Here is a 15,605-nt window from a genome sequence, read left to right as displayed (position 1 = left end):
TCAAACTCAGTCTTGCAGTGTCAAATCCCTTGAACATAGTGAATGTGAGAAGGTAGCGTCGGATATCTTCCTCACTGTAATTGGAAGGAATGGAGTTTATCAAAACCTCATTAGAATCAGATAAGGTTCTAGGAGATTCCAAATCACTTGTCTTAATATCTTCTGGAGAGACTTCTTTTGTTGAGATACTAGGTTGATCATTATCTTTTTCTGTAGGAAGAGGAACCTTGGATTTCTTTTTCTTCTTCGAAACTTTGCTTGACTCAAGTTCAGGTAATTTCTTTATATCCTTTTCCTCTTCAACTGGAGTTGAAGGAGCACCTTCAGTGGTATCTTTCATGGGCTTAGAAATCAATTCCTTTGGAGCAGACAATGTTGAAGGAATAGTTTCCTCTGGTTTCTCTTCTGAAACAGGTGGAGATTTGTTCTTCTTTTTCTTTTTCTGAGATTTCTTCTCACTTGAATCAATCACTGGTTCGTCCTCTTTAAGTGTTTTGATATTTTCAACTAACTTTTCATTGTTTTTCGTCAGAGCTGTCACTTGTAACAAAAGCTTTGATTTTATCCATGAAGGACCTCTTTTCTTCAAGCATATCAGAAGATGAAGTATAGGTTACCTCAGTTACTTTCTTATATTTCGGATCCATGCCTTCCAATAATTCCTCAACATTTGAGGCATCACTTGTGACTGTAGTAATAGTCTTAGAAGTTCTTCGTGTTGTACTGGGTTCCGACTTGAATAAGCTAGCCCAGGATATTTTCATATTCTTAATTTCGTCAGGATTCTTTTTGGCTTTTTCATTAATGTCCTTAATCAATTCATCCAATCGCTCAGGATCATATTCCTCATTGGGATCTTGTTGACTTAAAACAAGTGCTTTAATATCATCAGGAGTTGATGTGGATGATATTGAAGTAAATGAAATTTCTCGAGTAGAGTATGGTCGTCGGGGATAGGAGTCTAGAGAGATCTTGTAATCTTTAAGACCTTCAGGACTTTCTTTCAGCTTTCGCAATATATCCTGAATAATCAAACTCAGTCTTGCAGTGTCAAATCCCTTGAACATAGTGAATGTGAGAAGGTAGCGTCGGATATCTTCCTCACTGTAATTGGAAGGAATGGAGTTTATCAAAACCTCATTAGAATCAGATAAGGTTCTAGGAGATTCCAAATCACTTGTCTTAATATCTTCTGGAGAGACTTCTTTTGTTGAGATACTAGGTTGATCATTATCTTTTTCTGTAGGAAGAGGAACCTTGGATTTCTTTTTCTTCTTCGAAACTTTGCTTGACTCAAGTTCAGGTAATTTCTTTATATCCTTTTCCTCTTCAACTGGAGTTGAAGGAGCACCTTCAGTGGTATCTTTCATGGGCTTAGAAATCAATTCCTTTGGAGCAGACAATGTTGAAGGAATAGTTTCCTCTGGTTTCTCTTCTGAAACAGGTGGAGATTTGTTCTTCTTTTTCTTTTTCTGAGATTTCTTCTCACTTGAATCAATCACTGGTTCGTCCTCTTTAAGTGATTTGATATTTTCAACTAACTTTTCAGTTTCTTTTTCGTCAGAGCTGTCACTTGTAACAAAAGCTTTGATTTTATCCATGAAGGACCTCTTTTCTTCAAGCATATCAGAAGATGAAGTATAGGTTACCTCAGTTACTTTCTTATATTTCGGATCCATGCCTTCCAATAATTCCTCAACATTTGAGGCATCACTTGTGACTGTAGTAATAGTCTTAGAAGTTCTTCGTGTTGTACTGGGTTCCGACTTGAATAAGCTAGCCCAGGATATTTTCATATTCTTAATTTCGTCAGGATTCTTTTTGGCTTTTTCATTAATGTCCTTAATCAATTCATCCAATCGCTCAGGATCATATTCCTCATTGGGATCTTGTTGACTTAAAACAAGTGCTTTAATATCATCAGGAGTTGATGTGGATGATATTGAAGTAAATGAAATTTCTCGAGTAGAGTATGGTCGTCGGGGATAGGAGTCTAGAGAGATCTTGTAATCTTTAAGACCTTCAGGACTTTCTTTCAGCTTTCGCAATATATCCTGAATAATCAAACTCAGTCTTGCAGTGTCAAATCCCTTGAACATAGTGAATGTGAGAAGGTAGCGTCGGATATCTTCCTCACTGTAATTGGAAGGAATGGAGTTTATCAAAACCTCATTAGAATCAGATAAGGTTCTAGGAGATTCCAAATCACTTGTCTTAATATCTTCTGGAGAGACTTCTTTTGTTGAGATACTAGGTTGATCATTATCTTTTTCTGTAGGAAGAGGAACCTTGGATTTCTTTTTCTTCTTCGAAACTTTGCTTGACTCAAGTTCAGGTAATTTCTTTATATCCTTTTCCTCTTCAACTGGAGTTGAAGGAGCACCTTCAGTGGTATCTTTCATGGGCTTAGAAATCAATTCCTTTGGAGCAGACAATGTTGAAGGAATAGTTTCCTCTGGTTTCTCTTCTGAAACAGGTGGAGATTTGTTCTTCTTTTTCTTTTTCTGAGATTTCTTCTCACTTGAATCAATCACTGGTTCGTCCTCTTTAAGTGATTTGATATTTTCAACTAACTTTTCAGTTTCTTTTTCGTCAGAGCTGTCACTTGTAACAAAAGCTTTGATTTTATCCATGAAGGACCTCTTTTCTTCAAGCATATCAGAAGATGAAGTATAGGTTACCTCAGTTACTTTCTTATATTTCGGATCCATGCCTTCCAATAATTCCTCAACATTTGAGGCATCACTTGTGACTGTAGTAATAGTCTTAGAAGTTCTTCGTGTTGTACTGGGTTCCGACTTGAATAAGCTAGCCCAGGATATTTTCATATTCTTAATTTCGTCAGGATTCTTTTTGGCTTTTTCATTAATGTCCTTAATCAATTCATCCAATCGCTCAGGATCATATTCCTCATTGGGATCTTGTTGACTTAAAACAAGTGCTTTAATATCATCAGGAGTTGATGTGGATGATATTGAAGTAAATGAAATTTCTCGAGTAGAGTATGGTCGTCGGGGATAGGAGTCTAGAGAGATCTTGTAATCTTTAAGACCTTCAGGACTTTCTTTCAGCTTTCGCAATATATCCTGAATAATCAAACTCAGTCTTGCAGTGTCAAATCCCTTGAACATAGTGAATGTGAGAAGGTAGCGTCGGATATCTTCCTCACTGTAATTGGAAGGAATGGAGTTTATCAAAACCTCATTAGAATCAGATAAGGTTCTAGGAGATTCCAAATCACTTGTCTTAATATCTTCTGGAGAGACTTCTTTTGTTGAGATACTAGGTTGATCATTATCTTTTTCTGTAGGAAGAGGAACCTTGGATTTCTTTTTCTTCTTCGAAACTTTGCTTGACTCAAGTTCAGGTAATTTCTTTATATCCTTTTCCTCTTCAACTGGAGTTGAAGGAGCACCTTCAGTGGTATCTTTCATGGGCTTAGAAATCAATTCCTTTGGAGCAGACAATGTTGAAGGAATAGTTTCCTCTGGTTTCTCTTCTGAAACAGGTGGAGATTTGTTCTTCTTTTTCTTTTTCTGAGATTTCTTCTCACTTGAATCAATCACTGGTTCGTCCTCTTTAAGTGATTTGATATTTTCAACTAACTTTTCAGTTTCTTTTTCGTCAGAGCTGTCACTTGTAACAAAAGCTTTGATTTTATCCATGAAGGACCTCTTTTCTTCAAGCATATCAGAAGATGAAGTATAGGTTACCTCAGTTACTTTCTTATATTTCGGATCCATGCCTTCCAATAATTCCTCAACATTTGAGGCATCACTTGTGACTGTAGTAATAGTCTTAGAAGTTCTTCGTGTTGTACTGGGTTCCGACTTGAATAAGCTAGCCCAGGATATTTTCATATTCTTAATTTCGTCAGGATTCTTTTTGGCTTTTTCATTAATGTCCTTAATCAATTCATCCAATCGCTCAGGATCATATTCCTCATTGGGATCTTGTTGACTTAAAACAAGTGCTTTAATATCATCAGGAGTTGATGTGGATGATATTGAAGTAAATGAAATTTCTCGAGTAGAGTATGGTCGTCGGGGATAGGAGTCTAGAGAGATCTTGTAATCTTTAAGACCTTCAGGACTTTCTTTCAGCTTTCGCAATATATCCTGAATAATCAAACTCAGTCTTGCAGTGTCAAATCCCTTGAACATAGTGAATGTGAGAAGGTAGCGTCGGATATCTTCCTCACTGTAATTGGAAGGAATGGAGTTTATCAAAACCTCACTAGAATCAGATAAGGTTCTAGGAGATTCTAAATCACTTGTCTTAATATCTTCTGGAGAGACTTCTTTTGTTGAGATACTAGGTTGATCATTATCTTTTTCTGTAGGAAGAGGAACCTTGGATTTCTTTTTCTTCTTCGAAACTTTGCTTGACTCAAGTTCAGGTAATTTCTTTATATCCTTTTCCTCTTCAACTGGAGTTGTAGGAGCACCTTCAGTGGTATCTTTCATGGGCTTAGAAATCAATTCCTTTGGAGCAGACAATGTTGAAGGAATAGTTTCCTCTGGTTTCTCTTCTGAAACAGGTGGAGATTTGTTCTTCTTCTTCTTCAAATCACTTGTCTTAATATCTTCTGGAGAGACTTCTTTTGTTGAGATACTAGGTTGATCATTGCATTTCTTTTTCTTCTTCGAAACTTTGCTTGACTCAGGTTCAGGTAATTTCTTTATATCCTTTTCCTCTTCAACTGGAGTTGAAGGAGCACCTTCAGTGGTATCTTTCATGGGCTTAGAAATCAATTCCTTTGGAGCAGACAATGTTGAAGGAATAGTTTCCTCTGGTTTCTCTTCTGAAACAGGTGGAGATTTGTTCTTTTTTTTCTTTTTCTGAGATTTCTTCTCACTTGAATCAATCACTGGTTCGTCCTCTTTAAGTGTTTTGATATTTCCAACTAACTTTTCAGTTTCTTTTTCGTCAGAGCTGTCACTTGTTACAAAAGATTTGATCTTATCCATGAAGGACCTCTTTTCTTCAGGCATATCAGAAGATGAAGTATAGGTTACCTCAGTTACTTTCTTATATTTCGGATCCATGCCTTCCAATAATTCCTCAACATTTGAGGTATCACTTGTGACTGTAGTAATAGTCTTAGAAGTTCTTCGTGTTGTACTGGGTTCCGACTTGAATAAGCTAGCCCAGGATATTTTCATATTCTTAATTTCGTCAGGATTCTTTTTGGCTTTTTCATTAATGTCCTTAATCAATTCATCCAATCGCTCAGGATCATATTCCTCATTGGGATCTTGTTGACTTAAAACAAGTGCTTTAATATCATCAGGAGTTGATGTGGATGATATTGAAGTAAATGAAATTTCTCGAGTAGAGTATGGTCGTCGGGGATAGGAGTCTAGAGAGATCTTGTAATCTTTAAGACCTTCAGGACTTTCTTTCAGCTTTCGCAATATATCCTGAATAATCAAACTCAGTCTTGCAGTGTCAAATCCCTTGAACATAGTGAATGTGAGAAGGTAGCGTCGGATATCTTCCTCACTGTAATGGGAAGGAATGGAGTTTATCAAAACCTCATTAGAATCAGATAAGGTTCTAGGAGATTCCAAATCACTTGTCTTAATATCTTCTGGAGAGACTTCTTTTGTTGAGATGCTAGAATTATTATTATGTTTTTCCACTGGAATTGGGGCTTTAGATTTTTTTTTCTGTGTTTTTTTATACCGTGAATCAATTTCTTGCTTTTTATCTTGATTTTGCTTCAAATCTTTTACCAATGTTTCCGGTAAAGTTACTTGAGGCTCATCGAGATTAACGAATGATTTGATCTCATCAACGATGGACTTCCTTTTTTCATGTATATCAGAGGTTGAAGTATAGATTTCCTCGGCTACTTTCTTATATTTAGGATCCATGCCTTCCAATAATTCCTCAACATTTGAGGCATCACTTGTGACGGTCGTAATAGTCTTGGAAGTTCTTTGTGTTGTACTGGGTTCCGACTTGAATAAGCTATCCCAGGATATTTTCATATTCTTAATTTCGTCAGGATTCTTTTTGGCTTTTTCATTAATGTCCTTAATCAATTCATCCAATCGCTCAGGATCATATTCCTCATTGGGATCTTGTTGACTTAAAACAAGTGCTTTAATATCATCAGGAGTTGATGTGGATGATATTGAAGTAAATGAAATTTCTCGAGTAGAGTATGGTCGTCGGGGATAGGAGTCTAGAGAGATCTTGTAATCTTTAAGACCTTCAGGACTTTCTTTCAGCTTTCGCAATATATCCTGAATAATCAAACTCAGTCTTGCAGTGTCAAAACCCTTGAACATAGTGAACGTGAGAAGGTAGCGTCGGATATCTTCCTCACTGTAATTGGAAGGAATGGAGTTTATCAAAACCTCATTAGAATCAGATAAGGTTCTAGGAGATTCCAAATCACTTGGTTTAGTATGTTCTGGAGATATTTCTTTTGTTGTAATTCCAAATTTATCCTTACCTCTTTTGTTCGGAAGCGGTGCTTGTGATTTTTTGTTCTGTGATTTTTTATCGCGTGAATCAATCACTGGTTCGTCATCTTTTATTTTCTTGATATCTAGTTCATTCTCATGAGAAGAATCACTCGTAACAAAAGATTTAATATCTTTCATCAATGATATTTTTTCTCCTGTTATATCAGAGGATGACGTATAGGGTACCTCGGTGAACTTCTGATATCTTGAATCCATGCCTTCCAATAATTCATCAACATTTGAGCCATCACTTGTGACTGTCGTTATAGTACTGGAAGTATGTAGTGTGGTACTGGGATCTGACTTGAATAAGCTATCCCAGGATATTTTCATATTCTTAATTTCGTCAGGATTCTTTTTGGCTTTTTCATTAATGTCCTTAATCAATTCATCCAATTGCTTAGGATCATATTCCTCATTGGGATCTTGTTGACTTAAAACAAGTGCTTTAATATCATCAGGAGTTGATGTGGATGATAATGAAGTAAATGAAATTTCTCGAGTAGAGTCTTTTAGGATGGTATTGGAGTCAAGAGAGATTTTGTAATCTTTGATATCTTCAGAAGTTTCTTTAAGCTTTTCCAAGATATCCTGAATAACTGAATGCAACCTCATTTGATTCATTCCCTTTAATTCCTCGAAAGTTAGAAGGTAGTTTCGAATTTGATTTTCATTGAATTTTTTCGATATAGAAGTTATGTTAACCATTTCTTTAACTTTTAACATTGAAGTGGAGGCTGTCATTGATTTATTTCTTGGGAATATAGGACTTGCTGTTGAATCTTCAAACTTTTCAACAAGTTGAGATACTGACAGACTATCATCGGTTGAATCTTTTACTTCTTCGTCTTCCATGTTTGATGATACTGAGCTGATTGAAATATCAGATTGATCATTTCTTTTTGGTGATTTTTGAAGAATTTGGTCTCCACCAAATTTTTGAATTAAATTTGTCACTGAAAATCTGTTATTTATTTCTTGGTCTGTTATTTCTTGTGTCTCATTTGCTTTTTGGTTTTTAACTTTCTCTTCGTAAGAGGCTATTGATAGATTGAGGAGGTGTTTTTGTACAATATGTGTAGACTGTGTATTTATAGGACTTTTGTTTTTATCGTCGTGTTGTGATGTTTTTTCTGTGACAGTTTGTGAATTATTTTGTGTTTCTTGAATCATATTTGTTTGAGCTCCAATGCACTTTTGTTCAATTATTTTTTCTGGAGTCATCTTATCCAAAAAGTCCTGAGTTATAAAATTTTTATTTAGATTATCATCTTTGAAGACGCAAGATAATTCATTTTTCAATTGTTTTTGCCTCTCGCGCAGATTTTTAAGTTCATGTATGGGTAAGGAATAATGAGAATAATTAACTTCATTTATTGGCTTTTTTTTATTGATTATATATTCTCGTAGATCCTCTGGTAACAGATCCAATTTGTCTTGAGTTATATCTGAAATAATTTTGTTTTCTTTTTTTTGGAGTTCCAAAAGTTCAAAAATTATTTTATCTTTTGCATCCTTGTACTCAGATGGAGATGGGTGTGAGGGCATAGAGTATTTTTTGAAAAGGTCCAAATCAGGTAAATTGATCTTTGCACCTTTTAATTCGGTCTTTAGTTCCTCTGTTTGAGGCAACACCATCTTCGAAGCTTTTTCCTCAATATGAGGTACTTTTGGTGAATAATATGTTGAAGGTATAGGAATGTCTAATTGATTTGCTTTGGATCCAATTTCTTTTTGTATCAAGTAGAGAGTATCCTTATCTACCGAACATACTTTATTAAATGGGATTTCTTTTGCTAACATAAATTGTTCATTTATAATCTGCATTAGAGCAATACTGTTAAAATTAGGGATCTGGTTATCTTCTTCACCAAGTTTGTTTACATTAGACAACAAAAAGCCATTTCGGATATGATCCTGAGCTTCTCTCCATAAAGAATCGATAGATGACTCACTAACCATAGCATAAAGCTTATTTTGAAGGATTTGAAGTTGTACTAATCGACGAATAACACATTCATTATGTTTCTCAACTTCAGTATCGTAGGTTTTACTTGTAGATCCCTTAATTTCTTTTTCTGTGGAATCTTTGTATTCACATAATGTTTCTGTAACAATTTTTGAAACAGCATCAAAGAAGGCATTATTTACTGGAGCAGGCAAACCTTCATTTGAAGCTTTGATAATGGGTGTAGGAGCTGAAGTTATTCCTATTTCCTCAAAAATGTCCTCAGATATAGATGGCAAAGTATTTTTGGCTAAATAAATACGGATTGAATCAATCAGTTCCTCTGCATCCTCTTCTGACTGTACATAGGGTAACTTTCTTAATTCTTTACGTTGATCATTTATTAGTTCTTTGAGAGAACTTATTTCTTCCAATTGAGATGTAGCCTTAATATGACTATTTTGAATACCAGCCAAATTAATATTTTTATTCACATGGCTTACTTGCTTTGGAGTAAGATTATTTTCTATGGATTGAGAAGAAAGAGTTGATATTATTCTATTTTGAAGGATATGATAAACAAAAATCCGAAGAATAATCTTTTCTTCTTCGTTGGATTTGCTACTTATCCCACCATCAACTAAAACACCTTTTATTCGATTAAACTTTGAACAAAGCAAATTTTCTGGAGGTAAATTAGAAATCCGGAAAGGTTTCTCTGCAAAAATTTCAACAAGCAATGATGAATTTTCAACGCCCTCTTCAACTTTTTCCTTTATTTCGTTTTCAAAAGATTTAGCTTCTGTTTTATGACTGGCATATGTATTACTTATGTCTTGATTTTGAAATGGGAATCTCGCAACATTGTCCTTAATTGATTTTTGAATCAAGTTAATTATTTGATCTGATACTTTATTTTCCATGCTCAGAGGTAGCTCTTTTACAAGCATATTTTGTTCTTTCATTAATACAATTAGTTTTTCCAATTTTTCATCTTGAAATCCCCTAGATTCTTGATGAGATGATGGATCCTCTATGCTGACAGTTTTGGCAACATGTTTAACGCTATCTTTTAATAGTTTTCCAGTGTCTTTAGGAAGATGTTTTAGTAACTCATTTGGAACTTGTGCTGCTAAATTGTTTTGTTCCATTTGTAGATTAATGAGATTATCGATTGTATTTCCATACAGTTGATCAAAGTTGGAAGGAAGAGCATCATGATCCTTTCGTTCTGTTTTTGCAAATTTATCCTTTGTTTCAAATGCAACTCCTCTTTTAATAGATAAATAAATTTCCTTTGCTATGGGTTCTGGTAGATTCTCTGCTAAACTGAATAACTCTTCTTCCTCATCCTTGAAAGTGTTTGTTTCAGCAAGACGCGGACGAGTTGGATTATTTGCCTGATCTTCTGACGGTATATTCAAGTATATTAATGACAATAACAGGTCGGTTGTTTCGTCGTCCATTGTGACACCACGACGTAAAGGTAATTCTTTAATAAGCATAAACTGTTCATCAGTTATCTTCAGAAAGGTATCTAGATTACCATTCCCTTGAGTTAAGGGAACTTGACGAATATTCATGCACCTCAAGGCTAAATTCTTCTTTGATAAAGGAAGAGCATCAAATGTTTTATCCGGGATTTGTGAATATAATTGATTTCTTTGCCTTTGCAAAGTAATGACATTACGAATAATATCCCCGTATAATACTTCAAAATCAGTTTTGGAAGCAGGGTTGGCCTGGTCATTTGTGATATTTATAATGCACTTATAAATATCATTAATGGACTGAGGAGGAAATATTCTTTTTAACTTCCATAGTATTTTGTTTTCATTGCTTGGCTCAGATAGGCTAACATATTTAACCTTTTCATCACTTAAATGATCACATGCTTCAGAAAATGTTTTACTAACAAAAGAAGCAAATTCTGGGCTTAGATTCTTTAGAAGGTCATCGGGAACATATGAAGAAGGCTCCATATTTGACTTAGAGTCGTTGTCGTACAACACTGAAATCTTTATATTATCTTTTGATGTATCACTTTTGCTACTAACGCTGTTGCTATTCTGCTGTAGGGAAATTGAGAATTTGCTTACCTCCTCCTCTTTAAGAATACCATTGGAATCTTTCAACTTATTATCATCAGAGAAGTATCCAAAATTTCCTTTCTCAGAATGTATTAATGGACCTTCTTGATCTCCCTCACTTAAAATGCCCTAAAATATCAAATAAAACAAAAATTAATTATTATCCATGAAATACAAATTTTTCAAATAAATTATACTTGCTTATAAATTAATCAAATAGAAAAAGTGACAAAAAAAATCAAGGTCCAAGTTTACAACAGCCTCATTAACTCCTTTTGAACACGTAAAAAGTAATCTCTAATAGACAATAAATAAATATATATGTAAACACAACTGAATCACTGATTTATCAAAATGTCGCCTATGTACACACCTAGTCGAAAATTATGGCAAAGAGCCAGCACATCTGTATTAAAAAAATAAGAGTACCTTAGCGGATTGCGTACATAAGCCCTATTATTATTGTGATCACATGATAACCAAGTCAAAATGTTAAAAAAGTTAAATGAGTGATCATAAAATCGGGCGAAACAGTTATTATTATGTCGCAAGGCTGTTTCCCCTTTCATTTAATACCAAATAAAAAAAATATCGAGGTTTTTAAGAGATGGAACTTTTTTGCCAAAAACGTAGTTGTATCTAAATATAAAAAATTCTTTAAGTTATTTGATATTCCTACAACCCCAAACTCACTCACCCACCCCTCCCTCACACACACATTCTAATAAATCTATATAATCCAAGAATAACGATGTTCAATATACGAAAAGATGTTTATACATCTATTGAAGGAGTTAAATTTAGCGATGTCATAATTGTACGAGGATAAATAAACTTATTTATTTATAATCTTAAATATTGTAAGCATGTATTTATATTCATATAAGTAACTATAATTTATGTTGAGACGAAGGACACGTTTCTGGATGATCTCTTTTGTACCTTAAGAATATTTATCCGTTCAGGCAACATTGATGAAGTATGATCAACTATAGCCTTGAGATCCTTTAATCGTTTTATTAAGGTTTCTGACATTTTTTTAACATCTCCAAATTCTGAAAGAGCTTGAGCTTCATGAATGAGAGATGACAATTCTTGAGATTGTGAATTTAAATCATACTCCAAGACCTAATTTTAAAAAAAAGAAGTGAATTATTCATGGATAAAAATAAATTAATTATTGATTTACTTTAGCGGAGTTAAGACTCTTAGTATAATAATCTTTAGCCTGAGCAGGCTCAATTTTATTCGTCAATTGAATTCCATCACACCAACCCTCTAGATCCAAAAGGAGCGAATGGTACTTTCGAATTTCTTCTTTTCGACTCTGGCTATCTTTCATATAGTTTTGCATGGATATTTCAAGAGATTTAACTTTATTGTCAAATGACTTGATTTCTTTTTTGACATCAAATATTTCATTCGTCAACGAACTCACTTCTGAAGAGTTTAAACCAGACTCCTTAATGCGAAGCTCTAACTTATCTGCTTCTTTGTTAAACTCGTTTACAGACTTGAGAGCATACTATTAATCAAACCCATATAATTAGTAATTAGGAGTATGTATTTTTTAACTTAATAACAAACAAACAAACCTGAGTTGAGGCAATAGCCTCCGAAATATCATTTTCGTTGAGGCCTTTTAAAAGAATTCCAAGATCTGTAACATCTTCAGATAATTCACTTACAAGTACCTAATAAATAAAATAAGTTCAAAGAGGTGATACTAATGGATTGAATGTTGTAAACACACACACAAACACACATCAAAACGTAGGGGGAAATAGGTAATGAACTAAAATTGTTAAAAGAATCATCCAATGAGTACTAACAATAGCAGGAATTCAATAAACTTTGTACTAACCAGGCCGGCCTCAGATTACTGCGGTTGCAATGAGCTCGCACTTCCAATAGGTATCACGCTTAATTGGGAAAATACGATAATTTTATCAAAATTGCTATTAAAAAAAGGCCATTGAAAATATTTTTTTATAAAAAAAGAATTTGAGAAAAAGGGCCCTTATTTTTATTTAATAAAAAAGAAAAAATATATATGTTTTTAAACCAAACTTTCAATTTTCCTTATTCCTAACCAGATTGGGATTTATGCTTTTCGCAATCCGTTCCACATAGAATCCCACAATAACTAGGCCGACCCTGTAAACTAACAATGAAAACTCTTTCTTTTCTTTAGTTACGTTAAATTAAAATTTGAAAATAAGATGGTTTGGTTAGTGACTACAAAAAAATATATATATATATAATAACAATAGCTTGTTATGTCGTTAAACAATTATTAGAATGTCAATATGTATATTGCAGGAGAAAAACTCGAACCTGAAAATTACTCATTTTCATAACTCCCACTTCTTCGCTTTCAAGAGAATATTTTCCTATAGTTTTATCATCACAATTATTATTATCACTGTTATCTCTCAATGCCAATTCAGAGTAATTAGGAGTTGATAATGACTTTGACTCTATGGATATGTGGGATAATTCCTTACTTCTACAAATATTACTACTTGCTTTAGAACAACCATCATTTAGACTTTCGTTCAACGAACATTTTATATCATTTTTAGAGCAATTTTCCTTCATGAGTAATTGGGACATTTTTAATTCAGCATCAGTAAGACTTGACTGAAGCATAAAATGAGAAAAAATATCTAATTGTAAGTTCCTGATAAGTTCTGATTTCGATTTATAATCAATATTGATATTGGAAGTGTCTATGAGTTGCGGACCCCTTACCCTCAAATTAGAAACTGAAATTATTGCATCATCATGGGATGATATCCTCCTAGAAGCTTTTGATTCTTCATCCAAAACATTTTCCAGATTAAGAATATTTTTTGAGTTGAATTTATGAGAAGGAACGATATCAGGCAAAATTGATTTTTCTTTCACGTCCACCTTGAATAGTTTATCTTCCTGAGAACGTTCATCAGGATTATCTCGCAGAATATTAAAATGACCATCGTCTTTAGCAACATCTAATATCGATTTAATTGGAGCTGGTTTTAGCTGAGAAAGAGGAACGACGTTTTCATCAAGCTCTATTTGAGAGTTACGAGAATTTGTTCGAGTTCTACGAGACACGTGGATTTCGTAGCCGTCTTTATCAAATATTTTCTTATTCATCGGAGTGGTCAAATGTTCTTTCGTTCGTAGACAAAATTGTGTGTTTCGGCTTACAGAGCTACTAGAGTCTTTATTTTTTTCTTCAATAGGAATAGGGCTTGGAGGTCGAGGAGGAACTCTAGCTAAAGTAGACCACAATACTTTCTCCGACGAATTCATCATTAATTCTTCAAATTCTTCATCATCTGCTGAGATAGAAGTAAGACTTTGTTCTTCAGCCATAATTTTGTCCTCATCTTCTTCAATTAAGGAATCAGCTAAATCATTTAAATTTACATCTGCCAAGATTGGGGAAGAATCCTCATTATCATCAATTACTTCTTCTTTACATTCGGATTCACCTTTCATTTCATCGGAATCGGTTGTTGTACTCTCTATGTTATTATAACTTTTCGAAAGAATGTTACGTGGTCGTTTCCTCTTTTTGATAACTTTATCCTTCATTTGGTCGAAATGTTTCATTGTGGATTCATCCATAGATGAGAGCGATGAAACAGGTTGTTGCCGATCAAGGTTGGTGTCTTTTAAACAAGAAGACTTACTATCCATTTCTTTAATTTCACAAACATAAACATCCTCAGATGTTGAGGTCTTTGAACTTCCTACGTCGACGGAATGTTTCATTCTCTTCTTGGACTTCTTCTTCTTTCCAGATATATTTTCAAAATCAATTTCTGTAGAAGAATCTTTATCGGAAGTTATTTGAATTTGTTGAGACAAAATATCTGTTGAAACAAATGAGGATGAAAATTTAGCTTCTTCATTAGACATGTTATCCATGGTGAAAATGTGACCTTCAGCTTTGCTATCACGAGACTCGTAGTTGTTCCGAGACAAACTCTTACCACAGTCATCAACTTCCTCATTAAATAAGGATTCATTGAAATTTTTCATGGATATGCCGGAAATTTTCTTAACCATTTCGAATTTTGAACTCAAATGGATGACCTCAATTTCTGTGTCAACTTTATCAACAGACTTAACCAATTTTTCATTTATCTGAGAATCAGTATTCAAGGATGGACTTCCAACATTACCTTCTTCATTTGTATTTATTTTTGTTATATCATCAATATTATTATTCACACTCTCTGTACCAGAAGACCTTAAGTCCCTAATTCTTACATACTGTCTACTAGTAGTATTCATGGGAGACGCCCGTGAAGAAGAAAAACCACTAGAGAGATCCATACTATCACGTTTTTTGAAAGAATATCGTCTTGCACTATCAAATCGATCCTCTGAAAATGAGCTTCGACTCGAAGGCCTCGTGGAAGATGTAGATTTAGAAGCAATATTCCTAATAATGTCATTTGATTCATGATCTAAATTAATCATTGTGGCAGAAAATTCCGATTTTTCCTTTAGAGCATTATTAACAGAACTGGAGCTTAAAATTCTTCTTAACGGAACATATGATCCACTGTTGCTTGTAACAGAAGAACAGTTATCATCATTGGAATATTTATTTACAACTTTTTCTAGAGGGGGAATATTTGACTTTTCATGATTTATTTTTTCATTCTTATACGTGGATGATGATTCCTGATTACAAAGATTACCGGTATCAATTGATTGAACTAAAAATTCATTCAAACAATCACTTGCTTCTTGAGAGTTATTTTTCATAGGAATATGGGCAAGTTCAGTATGATCAAGAATTTGAGTCATTTCTTTCTTTAAAAAACTTGTATGCTCTTTTGTGAAGACGTTTTCATCGGTTGAGTCCACCACCTTTACAGTTTTTTCTTTAACTTCATTAATAGTATGATTGCTCTTTTCATCATTTTTCAATAACACATTCTCCATAATAGATGTGTTATTTGAAACATTATCAACAGGTACCCTGGTTAATTCATTCTGATATTCTTCTTTAACAGCAGATTCGTTCGGGTCTTTAGGCTCAAAAGGTCTAACGCAATCGATCTGATTATCATCTGTTTC

At 34.0% G+C, this 15,605-nt stretch overlaps 1 protein-coding gene across 1 annotated transcript in view; it reads right to left on the bottom strand.

The window, feature by feature from the left end:
- Positions 1 to 515: 515 nt before the first annotated feature.
- Positions 516 to 15,605, bottom strand: part of Msp300 (Muscle-specific protein 300 kDa) — a 68,479-nt gene continuing 53,389 nt past the window's right edge. Inside the window, 4 exon segments of the mRNA XM_071891172.1 lie at positions 516 to 10,646; positions 11,460 to 11,645; positions 11,707 to 12,042; positions 12,113 to 12,211. Of these exon segments, the coding sequence (XP_071747273.1) occupies positions 516 to 10,646; positions 11,460 to 11,645; positions 11,707 to 12,042; positions 12,113 to 12,211 (10,752 nt within the window).

The sequence above is a fragment of the Lepeophtheirus salmonis genome, chromosome 9 (assembly GCF_016086655.4).
Source record: "Lepeophtheirus salmonis chromosome 9, UVic_Lsal_1.4, whole genome shotgun sequence".
Lineage (NCBI taxonomy): Eukaryota > Metazoa > Arthropoda > Copepoda > Siphonostomatoida > Caligidae > Lepeophtheirus > Lepeophtheirus salmonis.
This window is presented reverse-complemented; position numbering and strand designations above follow the sequence as displayed.